This window comes from Neofelis nebulosa, chromosome 10 (assembly GCF_028018385.1).
Source record: "Neofelis nebulosa isolate mNeoNeb1 chromosome 10, mNeoNeb1.pri, whole genome shotgun sequence".
Lineage (NCBI taxonomy): Eukaryota > Metazoa > Chordata > Mammalia > Carnivora > Felidae > Neofelis > Neofelis nebulosa.
This window is the reverse complement of record NC_080791.1, coordinates 40,425,159-40,449,519: the sequence shown is the minus strand read 5'-3', so window position 1 is coordinate 40,449,519 and position 24,361 is coordinate 40,425,159. Positions and strand designations below refer to the sequence as shown.

Here is a 24,361-nt window from a genome sequence, read left to right as displayed (position 1 = left end):
CAACCCTCTACCCTACTCTGTCCTGGGATCTGTCCCCATACGCTGGGGAGGGACTATGTTCTCTTTGGAGCTGCACAGCCCCATGGGGACTGCAAACCTTGCCCTTCTGACAACAGGTGGGCAGGTCCCCACCACCAGCACCTTCTCCAGTCCGCAAACCTAGGTGTCCCTTCCTGGGCACAGCTTCTCTTGGGGGTTGAGGGAGGAAGGAATCTGGGATCTGGGCGTGGAGGTGCACTCAGGGACCGAGACCTGGGCTGGGCCAGGCACAGTTGGGCTCTGGGTCTCAGCTGCTCCGGAGCCAGCCACCGAGGAAGGCGCTCCTTTGGGCAAGCCTGCACCCCAAGTCGTCCTCCAGTTCCTACATTCTCCCCGCCCCCTGCCCACGCTTAATGATTTCCTCTGGGTCCCTCCCTAACAGGCCTCCTCCCTCGCCCACGCAGCCTGGACACAGAGGGGAGGGAGAGAACTGCAGGCGCGGCACCGCGCTCCCTGAGGCGACGGCGGGTGGCGCGGAGGCTGGCGCGCGCGGCGCGGGAGGGTCCAGGATGCCTGAGAACATCTCCTCAGCCAACTGCTGCGAGGCGGGCGAGCTGGCCATGCGCCCGGACTGGCCGGGGACGGGCCGCGCGCGGCCCTCGGGGACCGCCCGTCCTCTCTGGGAGGCGCCCGCGCTGTCTACCGTGCTCATCGTCACTACCGCGGTGGACGTTGTGGGCAACCTCCTGGTCATCCTCTCCGTGCTCAGGAATCGCAGGCTCCGGAACGCAGGTGAGCGCCACGCCCGCTGCTGGGGCTGGCGTCTGGTCTCGACCCTGACCCCGCCATCCGCCTCTTTGCGCGTCCTCAGTCCCGGGCGCCCCGTTCCCTATTCTCTAACCTAGTCCCCAAGTTTGCTCCTCGGCTCAAAAGTTAGGGTGAGTTCCTGCCCTTCCCCGACGCGAGGCGCTGGCGTCCGCCTCTCGCAGCTGCCGGAGGGCACTTGGCGGACCTGTGCCAGCGTGAATTGCACAAAGTTTTTCTGGCGCACTTGTTGGCACGGCGCCGGCGCTGTGGGAACGCACGTGTCTGGAGGCTGCTGTCATCCGGGGTGCTCCAATTTGTGCGGCTCCAGATGGTGCCCCTATCTGGCCACAGAAATCTCAGGATCTTTGACACCTCTCTCCCTCCCCTGCCGAGCACAGGGGTTCACAAAGCAGGTGCCAAGAAGATGAATGAATTCAGGGAAGCGCTCGGGTGAGCTTTGGGTTAGAAACTTCTCTCCAGTTCGCCGAAGACCCATTTCCAGCCAAGAGAGTGCAGATGTAGAAATCTGCAGGGTCTGCTTGGGTGGGAACTACATTGCTTTGAGATAATGGGGTCCTTTCTGAAGACAGAGAATTCGTGGGATTCGGTGAAGATTAAAACGATGATTTGGCAAAATAGGGTTGCAGTCCTGAAAGTATTTTTCCCTTCTGCCCACTCTCATTTCAGTGTTTCCACGCCGGGGCTCTACAAGGGCTGGGGTGAGGGAGGGAGTCTCTGAACTCTGATCCTGAGAGATCATTGGGGCATGCCGAGCACCTCAGCCTGCGAAGAAGTTCAAAGCCCTGTTTGTCAATTTGTAACTTCCTAGTTTGGGCTTAAGGGCCCTTCAAATATTAGACTAAATTAAAATTAAAAAGCAACAGCAAGAAAGCCAAGTATGTAGTTTAACTGTGCTTTTCTAAGGAGCCAGACCATTCAGAAAGGCCAGTTGTAAATGGGTATATATATTTTGTGCGGATCTGTGATTCCAGTGTTTTTACCTAAAGAACAAACAAAAATAAAATTAGGAGCTACTGTTCATAATATGGGAAACAACACTGTTAAGTAGAAACACGCTTTCTAACGCCATCATTTCAGTACTGGTGGTTAGTATTATCTGGAATACCTTTTTCAAGACATTATTACATGCTCTGAGTAAAAGCTATATATTATGAAAGGGCAGGTTGTGGTTAGAAAGTGGTATTTGAAATTTTTTTATCACATTGTCCCTTTGCGGGAACCACAAACATGCTTCCCCAGCACAGAGGGGCAGGAGGGAGGTGGGGCTGGATCCTCCAGGTTCTGACACAGGCGATTTCTCTCCCTGACTAACCAGGTGTTTAGAGATAGCCTGGAGGGCTGTGCTTCCCTGGTGAATAATCTGCAGAAGCCCACTGAGGAAAAGGAGACTTGGGGGGGAGCGGGGGAACTGCTTTTTTTCTTAACCTGAAGCAGACAGGCATCTTCTCCCCTCCTCCATCCCGAGGGGCAGGGGTGGGGAGGGTGGGGGGGTGGGAGGGGGCGCTCCCGGAAGCCTTACTGATTTGGGAGTGTGGCCGGGGTGTGTAATGAGCTTGTGACTTGCTGGCACATCCCCTGTTCCTACTTCCTGTTGAGTTCACTACAGCCCAGCACCAGGAACAAATTTTGACACTATAGCTAAATGACGTTAATTCCTGACACATTGGTGGCTGCTCTAGTCATGCAATTCAACCAGCTTTGATTTGACCATTGCATTTATTGACGAGGGTCATGAAAAAGCATACCATTGACTTCAGTTAAACCCTAGCAGGGTGAGATCTGAAAAGGTGCTTAAAAACTGTCAGCACTTGGGGCGCCTGGGTGGCTCAGTCGGTTGAGCATCCGACTTCGGCTCAGGTCATGATCTCACAGTTTGTGGGTTCAAGCCCCGCATCAGGCTCTGTGCTGACTGCTTGCTCAAAGCCTGGAGCCTGCTTCAGATTCTGTCTCCTTCTCTCTCTGCCCCTCCCCCGCTCACGCTTTGTCTCACTCTGTTTCTCAAAAATAAATAAAATGTAAAAAAAAAAAAAATCTTAAAAAAAACTGTCAGCACTTGGAATTTGCACTCATTCCACTAGGAATCAAGTCTCCTCTACTGAGAGTTTGGAGTGACCTTACGAAACACTCATGTCAGACCTTTCTGTAATTAAGTTTGGTTCCTTAATTCACGGGTGTTGAGAAGATAGGACTGTGGCAATGAGAACACTCAGAGGTCCCATAACCAAGGCACACAGCCCATATTAAGATCATAGAACCTTTCTTAGCAGACAGACGCCAGTATCCTTTACTTGACTATTACAGATGCAGTTCCTCTTTCCATTCCTTTTGTAAAAAATGTTTATTTATTTATTTTTGAGAGAGCCAGAGAGAGAGCCTGAGTGGGGGAGGAGCAGAGAGAGGGGGACAGAGAATCCCAAGCAGACTTTGCACCATCAGCATCAGCGCAGAGCTGGGTTGTGGGGCTTGAACTCAGGAGTTACGAGATCATGACCTGAGCTGAAACCATGAGTCGGATGCTTAACCGACTCAGCCACTCAGGTGCCCCAGTTCCTCTTGTCATTCCCAACAGGGATGATCCTGGTGGCAGGTAAGTGGTTAGATTAATTGTCCTTTTTTCCTGGAACTACCCTATCTGTGGCTTCTGTTGCTGCATGCATTGGGTCGATCTTTTCAGAGACAGCAGTAAAGAGAGGGAGGGATGGAGGGAAGATGGGAGACAGATGTGGGGCATAGACCCACCTTGGAAGGGAAGATCAGGTGTTTGGTTCACTCTTTTTTTTTTTTTTTTTTTTTTTTACATGGCACTGGGTTGGCGGTTGACAATTCTCAGTGTGTGCTTCCTGGGGACCTACCATATTTGGGGCTTTCCTGACAGCATCTGAGGACATGTTCTGTGCCTGCCACGGCCATGCTTGCCCTGGTCTAGACTTAGCCAACAATAATCTCTGCCTTTTTGATTTTTATCTCTTCCTTTCCCTGCTTTTCTGGAACCTTCCCCCATCAAGTTCTTTCTCTCTTATTTGTGTTTTCAATGTCTATCATAGACATACACACACACACACACACACACACACACACAGTCACACAGGTATACACACAAATAGGCACACATACCCAAGGGTCTCTGGTGTTTAAAAAAAAGCGGCTCCTGGGTGACTCAGTCAGTGAAGCATCTGACTCTTGATCTCGGCTCAGGTCATGATTTCACCGTTCATGAGATCAAGCCCCGTGTCCAGCTCTACACTGACAGTGTAGAGCCTGCTTGGGATTCTCTCTCTCTCTCTCTCTCTCTCTCCCCCTCTGTCAAAATAAATAAATAAAATAATAAGATAAAACAGAATTTCCAAAAAAAGAAAAAGAAAAGAATCTTCCCTTGATTGTATGTCTGCTTCTAAGTTCATTGCTATTCTCTGTCCCGTCACAACCAGACATCAATTTCCACCCGCTGACTACCTCACTGCTCCCCATCTCCTCCTCAGTGTTCTGCAGCCTGGCCTCAGAAATGCCCCTCTGTGCAAATATCTGTCATCGAGGCCTACTCCCTCCTTGAAAACCTTCTTTCCTTGGCTTACCAGATGCCAGTGTTTGGACCTCCTTCTTCTCTCCTCCCAGACACCTGATCCCTGGGAGTCATTCTTTCATCCCCCAAGTCCCCATGAGTTTTGCCTTATAATATCTCTCAATATTCCCCTTTCCTGCCCTCCCTACTCCTACTGCCCTACCTTACACACTCACCATCGCTTGAGGAAACTATATCCATAGGGTCCAGTCAGCCTTCCCTGCTCAGTCCTGCAGTGGCTCTTGCCACCAGTGGAGTCACTGCCATCCGTTACTGCCTTGGGTCTACACCACAGGTGACTCGGGAGTGCGGCTCACACAGCCCTTCTCCAGGGGCTAGCCCCCGCTAATGCAACAGCCTCTTCTCTCCTCTCATCCCACTTGTGAACTACAACCATTCCCACACAGTCCACGCGTGCTATGCACTGCCTCATCTCAGGGAGCTCCCTGCCTCTTTCTGCTAGTGAATGTCCCGGTGCGGTTGTTGACGTTGCTTATTAATAGCAAGAAAGGCGTGGGGAGCAGACTCTGGACAAGGACCTGTGTGTTCGGCAACCAAGTCCTCCATGGAGAGGGAGTGGGGACTCTGTCTCCCTCTTCGGGCTTCCACGGGCCCTCCCCAGACAGCTCCTGCCTCGCTGTCCTGTTGTTGGTCTTTTTCTCTCCCTGTGGGACTATGAGTTTGTTGAAGGCTGAGACTTTTAGTCCATTTCTGTCCACAGAGCTGAGGGCATACTAAGGACTGAATACGGGTGTTGAAACAAGTTGAAAATGGACACGGCAACAGAAGGCAATGGGTCGGAAGGAATTAATCGTGCTTCACGAGGTGGGGCAGGCTCATTACGGCATTCAGAACTGCACATGCAATCAGTGGAATTCTTACGGAACTGAATTCTTTTGAACACTAAAAGGGTACAGTACACCTCACTCTTGCCCTTGAAAGCTGAGTGGCACCTCTACACAAAGGTGTGCCTGCTCCACTTGCTCCTGTGTGGCCGGCCGCCTCCAGCCATACCTGGGCTGCCCCAAACTGTGCCTCAGTGGCTCCTTAGGGAGTTTGCCCCTTGCTGGTCTGGACTGCCTGTAGAATGTGAGCCTCCTGCTGTTACCTTCACTGTCCAGTCGGCCACACGGAAGAGAGCTGAGAGACTCATGTCCTTAGTGTCATGTTGAGATGATCTCCATTAAGAGAGGTGAAAGCACGACAAGCATCAGTTACTCCTGGCCCGTAGGCACAGTAGCTGATTTCCCAGGTGACGGTCAGCAGCCGTGGGCTGACAATGGATTCTTGTGCTGCGTCTGAGTTAGAGGCTGTTGGGGAAGACAGTTTGGTGATATGTAAGGAGAAAGGATGTGAAATGTTTGACGTTGGGATTGCCCAGGAAAACATGGAGGACTTGGTTGCCGAACACACAGGTCCTTGTCCAGAGTCTGCTCTGTCCTCCAGGCACCCAGTGATGCTCAGCCTGTACCATCTTTTTCCAGGGACAGAGACCGCATTGCAGGCTTCCTGATGGGAATTTCCAGCCCGGCAGGGGTTTTGCATGCCCAGTTAGACGGGAGCAGAGCCTGCCTTCTCCTCCCACTTGTTGACTGAGGGTGTAAATGATGAATGAATAGATAGGCTGGCTTCACGCAAAGGCTCTTGGGAGGCTTGGAGGAAATGCTTAGTAGACCCACAGTCCCTGTGCACTCCGGGTGTTATAGGTGAGGTGGATTCCACTCGGTCCAGGCATCATCCTACCACCACCAACCACTCATGGAGACGCACCACTTGGTGACAGGTGTCCTTTGACCTGCTCAGCCCGAGGGGTTTGCAGTGCTTATCAGCTGAAGACCAAACTGGGCTAGTTTGGACTCTCTCCCTGATGTTGCCTGAGCTCTCCAACTTCACGTTTCTGCTCTGAATACTTTCTTATCTCTTCACCAAGCAAAGACAAACACATTTTAAATCCCATAATTATGTCTTTAGCTGAACAATCAAGAAAGCTCATAATCCTCTTTAATTCCCTCTCTGTAGCTCTCAGTAGCCCAGAGGCATGGAGACTTCTGTGTTCGACTGACTTTTTATTTTTTTCCCCGTAAGTTGGGTTCTGTGTTTAGCATGATATATCACAAAATTCTGAAGATACCAGTGCCACTATTAGGTCTTACAATTTAAAATACTTATTGCTGAAAGAGTAGAATTTGGGGAGTTGAGAAGTAGAGTCCCCAGTGCTGAGGGAGTTTTCATCCTGGGATCAGTGTCCTACCTTCTATGCTGTCCTTCCTGAGCTGTGACTTCTCATATCTTATCTCCAGGAATTATAGTCCAAGATTGTAGTTGAGAGTCTCTTTCTTGTTTTTTTCTATGCAACTAATAATAATATAAAAACAACAGTAATAAATTAGAGCTAATATTACTGTGTGCTTATTATGTGCCAGATAAAAGTCTCTCCCATTTAAAAGAGACAGAAAAGGAAAAAGACTCTGTACATCCCCCCATCAAGGGGATATCCCTTGGCAAGGACCCTTCCATTTCTTTCCTTGTCTTGAAGCCAGAGCTGATTGGGAGAGCCAGCTACAGTGCAAAAGTTTATTCTCCAACATTTGACAGAATTTGCCCTTGCTAATGTCACCTCCTAATGGCCAGGTTAAATGGGCACACTTTCCTGTTCTTTCTCACCTTGGTGGATGACCAAGAAACTACACCATTGCCCTTGACATTTCTTTTTCCTGATTCCCTCCAGTGCCCCTTCTTTGTCACTCTTTCTCTGTTAGGGCTATTGGCAGTTCACGTAATCTTAGTGTCAGTTTCTTGAAATGGAAACCATGCTGTCAACTTTAAAGGATTCTTGTGATAGACAATTCAGCCAATTTATGTAAAGGCACATTATAAACTCCAAGGTGCTATACAAATTTTTGCTTTGTTGTTAGTATTAAGTGTAAGTGAAGTAATAAAATGGTACCATAAGAGTCTCCAGATATCTCTATTGATGATTATGGAAGAATATTTTGTAACAAGAATCTCATTTTTTAAAAAATAGGTGTTTATGCTCTTGGCATAAGAAGAAAAGGAAAAAGAATACGTTTTCTTCTTTTAAGTGGTTGAAGTACCCCCATCATGTTTTTGTTTACACTATTAGCTTGCCTAACAGTCCTTTTCTTTTTTAATTAAACCAAAGTTACATTTCAACTTAGCCCTTAGACGCATCCACACTCTCTAAGATTTTCGTAAATAATGTCATTTTAGTGGAAAACAATCTCTGCCACCAAAGAATTTGGGAACCAAATTAGGAGCTTACATTAATGTAAAAGCCATTTGTTTTAGTGTTTGTAAGGAAATCAAGTTTTTTTTTTTTTTAAGATTTTATTTTTAAGTAATCTCTACACCCAATGAAGGGCATAAACCCACAACTCCTAGAGCAAGAGTCACATGCTTTACTGACTGAGCCAGCCAGGTGCCCGAGGAAATCAAGTTTTTGATAAATGATCTGCTCAGTGATTTCAGATGCTTATCCCCAGAAAGGAACTGATAAAAATAGTTCAGTTTGGTTTAGAGATGATTATTATTTCCTCTGCCCTTTCCCATACAAATCCCATTGGAAGAAAACAGCCATTCTAGGAAGGAGGCAGGCCTGTTGCAAGGGTCTTTGTAATTTTATTCAACTCCTTGGTGAACTTTCCTTTCTGACCAGCCCCATCTCCTGCCACTACCCCCACCCCGCACCCCCCCCCCCCCCATCCTCAGGCTACCTGAGTACTTCCTCACTGCTCCCTTAGCCTGGCCTCCCTCCCAGCTCTCACCACACTGATTGGCTGCTGTTTTTGTGTCTGTTTCCCCAATAGCCCTGTTGGCCTCTCAACAGCAGGGGCCATGTCTTTGACCCACACACGGTAGTACTCAATAGACATATTGTATGTTTGAATAGGTAAGGGATAGAAGATGACCCCGAGGCACAAAAGTTTAACCCTGTTAGAAATGATAGACGATCTGTTTATTTCCCTATTTTAACCTTTCTACGTCTTGGTTATTTATTTATTTAATTGGCTTCTCTGAGACCATGAGCTTTGTGTGGGGAGGGAATGTGTCTCTCTTGTTCACCATGCCTCCCTCGGCCCTGGCAAAGGCAGAGCTGGTGCCTGGTAGATACTCAGAAATATTTACTGAGAAAATGATTCCATGACTATTTGTTTCTACATTGGCTTTTAGCTCAATGACCGAGGACAATTTAAATCCAACAAACTCTTTTTTCGGGCATGCAGGGTGGGCACAGGGAGGAGGGATGCAGGGGGCGCGGGCGCACAGGAGGAGGGGCAAGGGATGGAGATAGCTTTACCTTCTGGAATTTTCCTATCTGATGAAGACTAGATAGCTCGACGAGGTCTGCTGGTTTTCTTTCTCCCCCCTGGATTACCAGATCCTTGTTAAGTAGATTTCCCAGAAAAAAGGACAGAGGAAGCGAGGAGGGGAGGGGATTGTGGTGGTTGTGTGTGAGGGATGTGCTCTGTGTATGAATATGAAAAGGGAATCCCGTATTAGTGAGCAAAGCCCTGTTGTTGAAGGCTGTCTCCACTAATACACCCTGTCTGATGGAGCCAGATGGAAATAAATCACGCCAGGACTTGTGATGTAAATATTCATTAGAAGCCCGTGCACTGGGGGATGAGCAGTGTTGTGTGCACCCTGATTGATTTCTCACCTGTCTAGGGGAAGAAATGGATAGAGAACTAGATCTCCCTTGAGTATCCTCCAGAGAGGACCTGGCTTCCTACAGATGGGAGACAAAACAAGAATTTCATTTGCCTAATTTGGAATTGTGTCAAGAAATCTGGGAGATAGTCTGATGTCTGGGCAGATGAACCTACAGCGGGAACTGGTTGATTTCAGCCTTTTAGGAACAGCCGGAGCAATAGGGGAGAGTAATTGAATCACTGTCTACGTGGAGTTGAATGTGTTCTTCCCACTATTTACAAGCTGTTTGCCAGCCTCTGGGGCATTATTAGGGGATGAGCCACATTAACACGGCAGAGCTTCACTGGTTTTCGGGGAAAACAGCTGGCTGAGCTGGCACCAGCTCCCAGCAGCCCTTGACTTTCTCCGCACGTGCTTGCAAGTGCCAAAAGCTTGTTTGCTGCTCAATCAGGAGCCCAGAGGGCCCTGCAGAGACCAATATTCCTATGTTGGAAAGAAGTGATTTTCTTCACAGAAACAGCCAAGTGGAATGCATGGGAAGAGTAGGAAGGAGGGCCTTAGAAGAAAAGGAGACAACCCATGAAGGAACAGTCACGGAGAGAGAAATTCAGTAACTTGCCCAACCTCAAAGCGACAGAGCTGAAATTACCCATGTCATTCCGGCTTCCAGCACCACCTCCAAGTGTCAAAAAGACACTTAAAATTCTGGGAAGAGACAAGGGCTCCTGATTCAGCTGAGAACAAGAACTTTGAGAGAAGAAATACCTCGCCATCTTGGAGCCAGGTGAGGTCTGAGCAGGAGAGCCAGAAACTGAAATCCACCAGTGGAGACAGCAAACATGACTGGGAATTGAATGGAAAAGCAGGAGACCCATTCCACACCCCAAGCAGGTCCTCAGATGTGCATTTCCTGCCTGGCCATACCCAGCAGGAAGAATGTGACGGGGTTTTATCCCAATTTTATCCCATTAAGATGCCTAATTGTCCAAACGATGTTACATCAGTTACATCCTATCTCCCTTGGGCCCTCACATAGCTCTGACTCAGGAGTGGTTAGGTCCTGACTAGTCCCAGGAAGCTAACAGGCTTCTTTTCTATTCGTTCTGAGTGAGGTTGACTATATGCCTCTAAGGCCAGAATAGGCACTCAAGAAGACTGCCTGGGGGCACCTGGGTGACTCAGGGATCTGACTTCGGCTCAGGTCAAGATCTCACCATTCCTGAGTTTGAGCCCAGCGTCAGGCTCTGTGCTGACAGCTCAGAGCCTGGAGCCTGTTTCAGATTCTGTCTCCCTCTCTCTCTGCCCCTCCCCCACTCGTGTTCTCTCTCTCTCTCTCTCTCTCTCTGTCTCTGTCTCTCTCTCTCTCAAAAATAAATAAACGTTAAAAAAATTAAAAAAAAAAAAAGAAGGCTGCCTGGGGGTCTTCTGTGTTCCCACCCCCATCTGGAGCGCATCCTGTGGAAACTTCTTTGAGACGTGGTAAATGTGCATGGGGAACGGGCTGGAAACAGCCCTTTCTCTACCTTGGGGGTTTGTAACTGTAATTGTGGAGTCTACCTTACCTGAGTGTCTGACTCAGAAGGATCCCCAGCCAGATGACTCTGAGCCTCCCTTTTTCTGTACCCCCTTGAAGCCAGACCACAGCCAGACCTTTCTCTGATGGCTGCACCTTTTGGACCCTGCCTGATGCTTTGGACCCCTGAGGTGGTCACATCAGCCTCTGCCACATACAGAACACATTCATGGTGGCACCGGAGCCAGTGTCCTTGCCTCCTTGGGGAGTCCTCCTGCACACGTATTCCATCTGCCCTCTGTGTTCAGCTGCTCTAGGGCCGGCAGCTTGCACTCCACCATGTGGTAAGAGGCTAGAAGGCTTGAAAGATGACGTCTAGTGCCCACTGCATTCCCAAGGGTCTCTATGGCTGGAGAGGATATCATCTTCTGAGCATGTAGTTGGTGCTCCAACAGTGCACTCGGTGAATGAAACAAGTGGCATCAGGGATCGAGCCTCTCATGTTCTGAGCTTCATGTTGGCCCAACTTTCAGATTCTTGGTGCTTTATTCGCGAGTCAGTGTTTGTTTTAGAATGCAAATGTTGTAGCCATAGAAATGAGTTCTTTTGGATGTAGCCCCATCTCTTCCCTAGGATTCTGGCCCAGAACACGTCCAAAGCATATTAATCAATGGCTGCTGTAGTTTCCAGAGGTTCTCTCTGGCTACGGAGCTTGGTGACGCCAGAGAACACTCCATTCAGCAAAGGGAGGCGGCTCAGGCTACTTTCTAAGCGTCTTTAATTCAGTTTTCTAAATGTGAACTGCATTTGGCAGGTGGGATAGAAGAAAGGTTGCAAGAGGAAGAACCATGTACTCTGGTATTCCCCTGTGTTGCCTCGCCTGGGGCCTACGCTCCCAGCCACGTGGCCATGTCGGCAGACGCCCGGCCTGGTGGCATGGAGTCCAGTCCTTTCTTTTTTGCATATAAAAGCCAGGGAAGTGGATTCACTACCACCCCTCCCTGCCCACACGCCACCTTCCTATAAATCTCTCTGATAGTCTCCTTTTGCGCCTTCTCCCGACTGGTCAACAGGCTACTCTCTAAATGTCGTTAATTCAATTTTCCTGATGTTTGGATCCTCGTCCCTGGGAATCCTTGTTGGAGTTTAAACGATGCCAAGCCCCCGAGCATCTGTGCCTCTCATGAAAATTGTCATCGTTTGTGAGCACCCACTGTGTCCCCAAGCACTTGGCACCATTATTTAATTCTACAGCTATAGTGGAAAGTAGGTATCATTATTCCCATTCCGCGAATGAGAAAGATGAGGCCTGGAGCACCGGCGTAACTTGCCTCAGTCACACAGTGAGCAGCAGAGATGCTGTGTGAGCCCTGAACGCCGTGCCTCCAAAAGCCACTGTTCCATCCCCAGTACTAATAGTTAGCTCAGTAGCTTTTAAGTAACTGTTTAAGGTAACTGGATAAAGGGTAGGATATTCGACAGAAGAGAAATTGTGGGGTCTCTTGCTGACTCTTGCTCCCTATTTCCTGTTCCAGGTAATCTGTTCTTGGTGAGCCTGGCATCAGCTGACCTGGTGGTGGCCTTGTACCCCTACCCGCTAATCCTCGTGGCCATCTTCCATGACGGCTGGGCCCTGGGGGAGGTGCACTGCAAGGCCAGTGGCTTCGTGCTGGGCCTGAGTGTCATTGGCTCTGTCTTCAACATCACTGCCATCGCCATTAACCGCTACTGCTACATCTGTCACAGCATGGCTTACCACCGGATCTACCGGCACTGGCACACCGCCGTCTACATCTGCCTCACCTGGCTGCTCACTCTGGTGGCCTTGGTGCCCAACTTTTTCGTGGGGTCCCTGGAGTACGACCCACGCATCTACTCCTGCACCTTCATCCAGACGGCCAGCACACAGTACACAGTGGCAGTGGTAGTCATTCACTTCCTCCTCCCCATTGCTGTTGTGTCCTTCTGCTACCTGCGCATCTGGGTGCTGGTGCTCCAGTCCCACAGGAAGGCCAAGCTGGAGACCAAGCTGCGCCTGAGGCCCAGCGATGTCCGGAGCTTCCTAACCATGTTCGTGGTGTTTGTGATCTTCGCTATCTGCTGGGCCCCGCTGAACTGCATTGGCCTTGCTGTGGCCATCGACCCAGAAGGAATAGCTCCCCAGGTCCCGGAGGGGCTCTTTGTCACCAGCTACTACCTGGCTTACTTCAACAGCTGCCTTAATGCCATAGTCTACGGGCTCCTGAACCAGAACTTCCGTAGGGAATACAAGAAGATTGTCTCAGCCCTCTGGAACCCTGGGCGCTGCTTCCGGGATGCTTCCAAGGGCAGCCAGTCCACAGGACCTCAGAGCCAAACTCTACCTGTCGTTAATGCCCAGCATCCTGTCCAGGTAGACACTCTCTAGACTGGATCACTGACCGGGCGACAGGTTCATTAAATGGTGGGGGTGGATCTGCTCCGTGGGTGAGATCAGGCAGCCTGCTGGGCTATGCCGTCCTGTTCACGTGACAGCACATGGCTTGTGGAACTTCATCCTGCGGACAAGAAGACCATCGGCACCCTTGGTTCGGGCTAGTCAGAGGATGCTTATAGGCACTGGGGGCCACATCCAAGTGAGCTCGGCATCGGCCCTGGCAGACACTCTCACTGCACCGGAGGCTTGAGGCACACATCAACCAAGGAAGGGACAGAATGAGGACGGGCTTGGGACAGAAGAAGCCAATTGCTTCCTATGAGCTGTCCTCTTCTCCCACTTTGGCCTCCTTTCTGGTTTCTCTCTGTTCCCCAAAGGGCAGTAAGAATGGATACCTTCTTGTTGGCATTGAGGAGGGCACCTGTCGGGATGAGCACTGGGTGTTGTGTGGAAACCAGTTTGACAATAAATTATATATATATGTATGTGTATATATATATATATATACACACACACACACATATATATGTGACATATATACTGATATATATACACACACAAACACACACACACACATATGGGAACATACCTCAACATAATAAAGGCCATCTATGAGCCCCCTTCCCCCCCCCCCCCACCAATAAAAAAGAAAAGAAAAAGCTCTGTAGTGCTAGGAGCTAGGTAGCTCTGCAGGGCTGCAGGGGGCTGGCGCGTCCAGAGGGCAAGTGTTCTGCACGCTCCCCCACTGACTCCCTGCGCATACGTGCACGTGCACACACACATACACACCACCGTGTATACACCGCACGCACCACCACCTCAGCCACACTATGCACATACCTCAAGCACACACACACCCCCTCCTCAGGCATCTGGAGCATGTAGCCGGCCTGGCTTCCTTTCCCGGTTCCACCGGGCTCAAGTTGTGTGACTTGGGGCAAGCTCCTGACCTCTGTATTCCTCGGTTTATTAACCGGACAATGGAGATCGTGCCAGTACCTGTCTCCCAGGGCTGTTGTGAGGGTTCTTTGGGATAATACAGCCAAAGAGCTGAAGACAGTGCCTGACGCATGGCGATCATTCAGTAAACACTAACTATTATTATTATTATTACTACTACTACTACCTGAAATGAAAGATAATCTTGAAGGAGAGGAGAGGAGACAAAGACCGGAAGTGGAGGCAAGTGAGTGGGGGAGGCGTGAATGGAGGTGGGGGAAGGGCGCCTCACTTCCTGTTTTAGCATGTCTGCCTACAGGCTTTGTATTTGCAGACACTTCAGGTCTTAGCACCAATTTGGCTTCCTTCCTTTGAATTTGGCCTCCTTCTTCGGTTCCACAAACATGACCGACTACTCTGGGGCCAGGTCCAGCAGGAGAAAAAAAAGGCGTGTTGCCTGCCCTCTTGGAGGTCACAGTCTGCTAATGAACAGTATCAGCTGGCACTTAGCAGGTGCTTGCTTTGTATCAGGCACTATATGCACTCTCTCACTGAATCCTTAGAAAATTCTTTGAGGACATATCATTATCTATATTTAGTAAGCGACTAAAACTCAAAGAAGTGAAATGATTTCCTGAGTTTCCTTGGACAGAGTCCAAGTCTGTCTGACAGCAGTATCCCGTTTCCTTCCCCACCCCTGCCCATACCTTAGAAGGTGTGGCAGGAAAAAGTGGGGTAAGTACCCCAAGGACATAAGTTGCGCAGGGGGGTTCCAAGGAGAGAGAAAAGTTACCTCAACCAGCTGGCAGCTTGGCAGACCAAAGAGCCCAGAATGCTGACGTCTCAGCATTATTCTGGATGCTTTGCCTTCCCTTGTCATGTGAGGAATCAGTTTGGGTGCTGTGGCTAGTCATCTAGTTACCTGGGAGCTTGTGAAACATTCAAGTGCTCTTAGCTCCACCAAAACCATTTTGAGTGTGGGGTGTGGGGAAGAGCCCCGTAATCTGATTCGGACCCCGGAGGTCCTCTACCAAACTGTTAGGAATGCAGGTGTTTCAGCCCCGGTTGCCTACCTATTGGGATCCCGTTGCTGGGTGCGGAGAGTCCTGTCCAGGGAGGCCTCCCTGTTCAGACCTCAGTCTGAGAGTGAAACACAAGGGACCTACGGCTTCTCGCTGAGCTGCAGCCACTCTTCTTGGTTCTGTGCAGAGCCTGAGCTCATCAGACCAGGCATGTGTTCTGTTCTCTCTGCCTCCTCTCCCCAGGCATCAACTATAGGGATTTGCCCTTCGCTCTTGACTTAGAGGCAATGGGTGTCCCCCACTGCTCCTCTTATTTCTATCTTTTAACTCTGAGCTGAATGCATGGTAAAGTCTCAATAAATACGGATTGAGGAAACAAAAGTTCTCTTCAGTTTTCTGGGCCCACAGATGTTACCTGATTTGCCGGTTCTGACAGTTTGCTAACTGGGACCTTTTCTTGTTTCCATAGGTTTTGGTGATGATCCAGGAACCAAGAGAATGAAAGGGTATAGAGAAAACCCAGGATACTGGGGCCATCTGTGTGCTCATGTGGAATGGCTTCAAGCTACACACCCTGATCTTAAATAAAGACAATTTTGCTGCAAAAGTGTGGGAACTCTATCCATCCTCCACCACCTTGCTGTAAATGTCTATTTAGGAACTTGGATTTATTTTTTAAAAAATCTTTCCATAAAGATAACTATTGGCCCACGTAATTTAACTTGTGAATTTTATCAAATATTTAATAAAGAAATAATACTAACCTTACATATACTCAGAAAATAGAGGAAGAAAAAACATTTCTCAGTGTATTTTGTGAAATCAGCATAACTCTTCCTTATAGCATTGCAATTTCATTTAAACAAAAGAAAAATTACATACAAGAAAAGAAAAATTGTGTCCCTCCTGAACAGAGATGCAAAAATCCGTAACGATATATTAGCAAATTGGTTCCAAAAATATACAAGAAGGATTCTGCATCATGACCAAGGTGGTCCCCCAAGAATATAAGGTTAATTTTACATTTGAAAGTCAATGTAATTTGTAATTTTAACAGAATAAGAGAGAAAATTATGTCAATACATGCAAAAAAATCATTTTACACAATTGAACATTCATTCATGACAAAAAAATTTTTTTTGGAAAACCAGGAATAGGAGTAAATTTCCTCAAGCTGGTAAAGAGTATCTTTGAAAAAACTACAAATGATAACATATTTAATAGTGAAATCATTAATGTTTTTTCCCTGAATTGAAACAAAGATGTATGCTCCCACCATTTCTTTCAATATTTTACTGGAAGCCCTAGCTTTAAAATTTTTTTTTTCAACGTTTTTTATTTATTTTTGGGACAGAGAGAGACAAAGCATGAACGGGGCAGGGGCAGAGAGAGAGGGAGACACAGAATCGGAAACAGGCTCCAGGCTCCGAGCCATCAGCCCAGAGCCTGACGCGGGGCTCGAACTCACTGACCGCGAGATCGTGACCTGGCTGAAGTCGGACGCTTAACCGACTGCGCCACCCAGGCGCCCCTAGCCCTAGCTTTATAATAAGTTAGAAAAAGAAACAAAGGACACACATGTTATTAAGAAAAAATAAAAAGTAAAACTCTCATTCTCAGATTACATGATCCTATATGTAGAAAACCGTATAAAATCTTTAAAACAAACAAACAAACAAGGGACACCTGGGTAACTCAGTAGATTAAGCAGCTGACTCTTGATTTCAGCTCAGGTCACGATCTCACGGTTCATGAGATCAAGCCCTCTGTCGGGCCCTGCACTGACCGTGCAGAACCTGCTTAGGATTCCCTCTCTCCCACTTTGCCCCTTCCCCACTCATGCTTTCTGTCTCTCTGTCTCTCTCAAAATAAAGTTAAAAAAAATAAAACAAAATAAAGCTACCAGAATTGGTAAGCGAATTTAGTAAGGTCACAGGATGCAGGGTAAATTTTTAAAAAACTATAGCTGTTCTTAAAGTGAAAAAAATAAAAACAATAACAATACCACAAAAATGATCAAATATAGAATTAACCAAAAGATGTACAAAGTCCCTATGCTGAAAACTCCAAAAGACTGCAGAGAGAAAGTAGAGAAGACCAAAATCAATGGAGAGATATACCATATTCGTGGATTTGAAAAATATTAAAATATCTACTTTCCTAAATTCATCTATGGAGTCAATGAAATCCTAATCAAAATTCTAGCAAGATTTTTCTTTTAAAAAATTTTTATTACATTTATTTATCTTTGAGAGACAGAGTGAGACAGAGCCCAAGTGGGGGAGGGCAGAGAGAGAAGAAACAGAATCCAAAGCAGGCTCCAGGCTCTGAGCAAGCATTCAGCACAGAACCCAACATGGGGCTCGAACCCACACCACCAACTGTGAGATCATGACCTGAGCCAAAGTCAGACACCTAACTGACTGAGCCACTCAGGCAAGATTTTTTGAAGATTTTGGCAATCTGATTATAGAAAACCTATATAAATGCAAGTGATGTGGAATAACCAAAATAATCTTGAAGAGAACAGATTTGGAGAACTAACAAGATCTGATTTCAAGATGTATTCTAAAGCTACATTATAAGAAGCAGTGTGGTTTTGGCGTAAGGATAAGCAAATAAATCAATACGACAGAATAGAGTCAAGAAATAAATCCATACATATATGGAAAACTGATTTTTAACCAAATCACCAAGCCAACTCAATAGGAAAGTAGACTAGTTTTAACAAATGGTGCTGGAAAAACTGGATATCAAAAGGAGGGAGGCAAAAAACCTCTTCAATCCCTCCCTTAGTTCATACACATAAATAATTCAAAATAGATTATAGCCTTAAATATAGAAGACATAATGATAAATATTCTAGAAGACTACACAGGAGAATGTCTTCATGCCCTTGTAGTAAGCAAAGATTTCTTAGCTGAGATATAAAAGCACTAACAAGGGGTGCCTGGGTAGCTCAGTTGGTTAAGTGTCTGAGTCTTGATTTTGGCTCATGGTCGTGAGATCAAGCCCTGCAATGGACTGTATGCTGGGCATAGAGCCTGCTTGAGATTCTCTTCCTCTCCCTTTGCCCCTCCCATGCTTGTACTCTCTCTCTCTCAAAAATAAAATAAAATGACATAAAATTAAATTAAATTAAATTAAATTTAATTTAATTTAATTTAATTTTTTTATGGTAAAGGGAAGATTTTGTTTGGTTGATTAAGTCTTGCAGTAGATAGGATTCAAACCTCTTGGAAAAGTCAAATGTCTCCATGAAAATGTAATCAACAATCTCCTACATCAAGTGTCCGGATATGATGTATAGGATGTTTTAACTTACTAATATTCACAGATAGGACATAACAGTAGAAAGAAAGATTTTTTTCATAAAGGCATTTTAAGAGTAAATGTGTAAATAAAAGGCTGATCACTAGACTATACAGTATATGAATTTTTGGAAGGTTTCACAGACATACATCATGATTTGATTTGTGGCTTGGATTGCATAATTTAATTTAATTTAATTTAATAATTTAAAAAGGAACCATAGTCTTCATCATGGTACATAAGACCTTACTGAAATTAAATTTTTCTGTTCATCAAAAGATACTGTTAAAAAAAATAAATAGCTTGGGATATATATCCACAATACATTTACCTGACAGAGGAGTTGTATCCAGGATACATAAAGAATAGATACAATTCAACAACAAAAAGATGATCAACTCAAAAAAAATGGACAAAATAATGAATCTTGACTTGAACCTCATTACTTACACAAAAATTAAGTCAAAATTGATGACAGATTTAAATATAAAATGTAAAACTATTTTTGGAAAACAATAGAAAATATTTGAGATGTAGAGCTAAGTAACAAGTTCTTAGACTTGACAACAAAAGCACAATCCACAAAAGAAAAAAAATGGATAAATTGGACCCATCAACATGAAAAAGGTTTGCTCTGTAACAGATCTTGTTAAGAGGATAAAAAGATAAGCTACGGACTGGGACAAAATATTTGCAAACCACACACCTGACAAAGGATTAGTATCGAGAACATATAGGAAGAACTTTCAAAACTCAAGAGCAAAAGACTAAACATTTCAATTGAAACATAGAAAAAAAACAGAAAATTCACTGAAGAGGATATACAGATGGCATATAAGCACCTGAAAAAAAAAAGTTCAACATCATTAGCCATCAGAGCAATGAAACTGAAGCCACAATTATATATCAGCACATACCTATCAGAATAGTAACTAGTGAACACCCAATGTCGGTGCATGTGCAGAGAAACTGGATCCCTTATAAACTGCTAGTGGGAATGTAAAATGATACCACCACTCTGGAAAACAGATAACATTTCCTTAGAAACAAGCCATGCAATTACCATATGACCCAGAAAAAAACCTATACGAGAATGATCATTTAGCTTTAGTCATAATAATGAAAAATGGTAAACAACCCAGATGCCTTTCAGCAGGTAAACTGTTAAACAAACTATGGTACATCCACACCATGGAATACCACTTATTTAAAAAAAAGAAGAAGAAACAAACTATTGATACAAGCAACAACTTAGATGACTCTCCAGGGAATTATGAGTGAAAAAAATCATCCCAAAAGATTATGGACTCTATAATTCCATTTCTACAATATTTTTCAAATGACAAGGTTTATAAATGGAGATAGGTTAGCGGTTGCAGAGTTTAGGGATGGGTGGATATGGTTATGAAAGAGCCACACGAGGGCTCCTTGTGATGACAGAACTGTTCCGGATCTTGACTGATGGTGAACACGGAAATACGGTGTATACGTGTTATAAAATCATGTATAACTAATACATATGCACAAATGAGTATATGGACAAAGGGGTAAATCTGAATGTGATGACGGTAGCAATGGTGGTAACTGGCTGTGATATTGTACTACGGTTTTAATTTTTTTTTTCATGTTTATTTATTTTTGAGAAAGACAGAGACTGAATGTGAGTGGGTTAGGGGCGGAGAGAGAGGGAGACACAGAATCCAAAGCAGGCTCCAGGCTCTGAGCTGTCGGTGCAGAGCCCGACGTGGGGCTCAAACCCACGAGCTATGAGATCATGACCTGAGCTGAAGTTGGACACTCAACCGACTGAGCCACCCAGGCGCCCCATGTACTACAGTTTTACAAGGTGTTACCCGTTGGGGTACACTAGGTGAAAGGTACACAGAATGTCTGTATTATTTCTTACAACTGCATGTGAGTCTACAATTATCTCAAAATAAAAAGTTTACCTAAAAAAATGGGTGAAAGATTTGAATAGTCACTTTGCAATCGAAGATATGTGAATGGCCTATAAAAACAAGAAAAAATGGGGATGCCTGGGTGGCTCAGTTGGTTAAGTGTCCAACTCTTGATCTCAGCTCAGTTCATGATCTCACAGTCATGGGATTGAGCCCTGCCATCAGGCTCTGTGCTGAGCCTGGAGCCTGCTTAGGATTCTCTCTCTCTCCCTCTCTCTCTGCCCCTCCCCCACTTGTGCTGTCTCTCTCCTGTTCTCTCTCTCTGAAAATAAATCAAAGCATTTTAAAAAAACAAGAAAAAAATGGTCAGTATTAATCATGATGGCAATGTAAATTTAAGCCATAATTACGTCAATGTTTATACTTTTGAGAGTGGCTAAAATCCAAAAGCCTGGAAGTGTCTAAAGTCGATAAGGAAGTAGAGCTCCTGAAACTCTCATATATTATAGGATGGAGTGTGAAATTAAATATTGGAGGACATGTTGACAGTTTCTTGCAAGCATACATTATTATACATAGCTTTCATTACAAACATTTTTTTAAATGTCTATTTAATATTGAGAGACAGAGAGAGCGTGAGCAGGAAACACAGAATCCGAAGCAGGCTCCAGGCTCTGAGCTGTCAGCACAGAGCCAGACATGGGGCTCGAGCCCACGAACCATGAGATCGTGACCCAAGCCGAAGTCAGATGCTTAACCGACTGAGCCACCCAGGTGCCCCCTTTCATTTTTTATTATAAATAGTCTTATGACTCAGCTATTCTCCTAGGTATTTATGCAAAATAAATGAAAGCTTACATCTGTACAAAGACTTGCGCATAAATGTCTACAGCAGCTTTATTTACAATTACCAAAAACATAGCAGCCCAAAAGTTCATTGATAGAAGATGAATGAGCAAGTGACAAGTTTTATATTTTTCTAAATGGTCTCCTAAGAAGGTACATGTTTATTCTAATAAGAATGGTTCAAAACAATTCGGGAGTTGCTTTGGGAAACTGTGGCACTTTGTTTTTTCTTTCTTTTGGTGAGTGTTTTCAAAGTTGTTACATTTCTGTCTTTTGATGATCGATTGAAATTTTGGAAGCAGTGAAAAAAAAATCATTCAAAGAGAAATAGGGTGTGTCTGTTTGTTAAAAGAAAAGGTGTAATTTTCAATCCTTGCTGCACATTAGCATCACCCGAGAAGTTAGAAAAACTTGTGAATGCCCAGCTATGCTGATGTAATTGCCTTATGGTGAACTAGGCATTGGTTTGGGTTTTTAAGCTCCCCAGCGAATCTAAAGTGCAGACAGAGTTGAAAACTAAGGCTGGAATTGAAGTTGATTTTGTTATAAACTTACAGCCTGACTTCTAATGATAGATCCCAAAGAAGAATTTGCACACATCCCTGAGACCACAGGCTTGTAGGAGCAAGTATACAGTATCTCCAGAGCACCATTGTGAAGAATAACGCACATTTGAATGTCTACGTTTTAGTAGTTTCCTAACAAATGAAGACATGGCAGAGGGACAGTAAATGTGAAAGATGTATCGACTTGCCAATTACCTTAGCAATAAGTTCAGATGGTTAAATATAAAACTTTCAAGAATGCATTTCCGTTCTAGAACAGATTAAGGATTACAATTCTTTATCTTTCCAGTTTGGGACACTGAAAAAGCCTATAACTATAATACAGTTCTCTGCTTCTCTTTGGAAAATCTTACGGTGACAAGTTATAATCTGAAATCTGAAAAATGATCTGAAATATACTCATAGAGCATCAGTGCACTTTCTTTTATAGCAGTAAGGTATAAGCTTGGTGATCAGCAAGCCACTTGAAATGCTCTTGGAGGAGACCAAACTGTACATGATGGCTGACCCCACCCTGAAGCTAGGTCAACGAAGAGTCTGGCTAAACAAAGCGGTCTGCCAATGACCTACTTCAGGTGGCCAGTGTGCACGGCCAAGGCACAGGCCGGGCCAGAGAGAGGGACGGTGGCATTGATTTGCCACATGCCAAGTCAGCTACACTCAGAGATTTTTTCACAGACTGCTTTACCTTTTTTTGAAGAAGGAGGTACAGATGGGAGTCACACGTGGTCCCTGCCCTCTGAGAAGCTCAAGGTCCTGGGGAAGAGACATCAAAACAAGGAAAAAACTCTTCTAGGTTTGCCTGCTAAACCCCTAATAACTTGGTTTCTAACACATCTGTGGTAGAGAGAGTCAGTGATGGTGAGGGAGAGGAGGAAGAAGACCACAGCAATAGATGCAAAGTCAATTATCATTGTTTGAGTTCCGGCTGAAGGGTAGATCCTATGGGAGGGCTTTAAACTCATCATCACCTTTATTATTTCCATGGGTTAGGGGTTGTTATTGCCATTTTATGGATGCAGAAACAGAAGCTCAAGTTCAGTAACTTGCTTAAATGTCTACATGAATCCAGGCTAACTGAGTTCATGTGGGAGAATCTGGGACTCTCTCCAAGTCTCAGTTTCCCCATCTATGAAACAAGAACAATTACATCTGCCCAATACCACGGGAGCTGGTGTAAGACTAGACTCATTAGCCATCAATCCATTAAGAGGTAGCAGGTGACTCCTGAAAATAAACTCTGTATCGTGGGAAGCCCCACTGTGTAAATGTTTCCTAATATACCTATTTGTTTGACAGGTACACCAATACTGGTATTCATTTAGATTGCCTCCATGCAAGCATTTTTTCCTTCAAAATATTCTTAACTTTGCTTTATTATCAAATCAGAGTATCTCTATGGGAGCTCTTTCTTCCCAGGAACCCCCAATCAGGGACTAATTGCTTTTCAATAGCACAGTAACACATTTTTCTAATTGCATATGGAAGCTTAAAAACAGAAACTTCTTTTTGGAGAGAGAGGGGGGAACAGAGAGAGAAGAAGAGGGGCAGAGTGGGAGGAAAAGAGAGAATCCCAAGCAGGCTCCATGCTTAGTGCAGAGCTGGATGCAGGGCCCAATCCCAAGACCCTAAGATCATGACCTGAGCCGAAACCAAAAGTCGGACGCCCAACCAAGTGAGCCACCAGGTGCCCCCAAAAGCAGAACCTTCTTAATGTTTGCCCAAACTGCAATTTCCAAATCAAGTTCTGTATCTCCATTGCCCCACAGGCTGAGCCTGCACACTGCTGTTGATGAATACATTCTAAGGAAGGCTTTACTTCAGTAGGGAAATCCATCTTGACATGGGGCAAGAAAATTCCCATGTTTCTTTGGCTATTTCTCTTCCTTAGGATGGATTGCAAATCACATCATTTTCTTCTTTACTTGCAAAAAGAAACTATAGCTTACTCCAGGGCTGGCATGACCCACTAGGTATGGCGATAGCAATTCAGCATACACAGCCAGCATCACTCATATGAACCAAGCCCCAGTGGGCCAGGAGAAGAAAATAAGTGAGTTTTACTTTCAGGTCTCAAAGATGCCTGCCTGCCAAGGCTCTTTCCCCCTCCCCTCCCCTCCCTTCCCCTCCCTTCCCCTCCCTTCCCCTCCCCTCCCTTCCCCTCCCTTCCCCTCCCTTCCCCTCCCCTCCCCTCCCCTCCCTTCCCCTCCCCTCCCCTCCCCTCCCCTCCCCTCCCTTCCCCTCCCTTCCCCTCCCTTCCCCTCCCCTCCCCTCCCCTCCCCTCCCCTCCCCTCCCTTCCCCTCCCTTCCCCTCCCTTCCCCTCCCCTCCCCTCCCCTCCCCTCCCCTCCCTTCCCCTCCCCTCCCCTCCCCTCCCCTACCCTCCCTTCCCTTCCCTTCCCCTCCCCTCCCCTCCCCTTTCCTTCCTTTTCTTTTCTTAAGTAGGTTCCGTGCCCAGCACAGAGCCCAGTGTGGGGCATGTACTCAGGGCCACGAGAGATTGTGACCCTGAGGTCAAGAGACAGATGCACACAGGCACTCCCGGGACAAGGCTTTCTGAGAGCAGCCCTGGTTTGCAGGCTCAGTAAGTCTTACCACCTTGCAAAACACATGCTCTTTCTCCTTAGCTGCGATGGCCAGTTTCAGTAGGATGACCATGTATTTTTGGCGATGAAAGAAGGAACTGTTAAGGATTGTGTAAAGATTATGTCCAAATCAGACTATCCAAGGCAAAGTGGGCCTTCCCTAGGTTTAGGGAAGACCTGCTGATAGGAGGAAAGGCAGCAAGAAAATGAGATGACAGGTCTGTC

The 24,361-nt window shown here is 45.9% G+C and overlaps 1 protein-coding gene across 1 annotated transcript; it reads left to right on the top strand.

The window, feature by feature from the left end:
* The first annotated feature begins 444 nt into the window (after window positions 1-444).
* Window positions 445-13,534, top strand: MTNR1B (melatonin receptor 1B). The gene is made up of 2 exons (XM_058687501.1): window positions 445-771; window positions 12,089-13,534. Exons 1-2 carry the CDS (start codon window positions 549-551, stop codon window positions 12,958-12,960), a joined length of 1,095 nt encoding a protein of 364 aa, XP_058543484.1. The 5' UTR covers window positions 445-548; the 3' UTR covers window positions 12,961-13,534.
* The last annotated feature ends 10,827 nt before the right edge of the window (window positions 13,535-24,361 follow it).

Coding starts and splice junctions, on each gene's coding strand:
- MTNR1B (XM_058687501.1), top strand. CDS start 549: ATGCCTGAGAACATCTCCTCAGCCAACTGCTGCGAGGCGGGCGAGCTG. Junction 772..12,088: donor TCGCAGGCTCCGGAACGCAG/GTGAGCGCCACG, acceptor TTCCTGTTCCAG/GTAATCTGTTCTTGGTGAGC.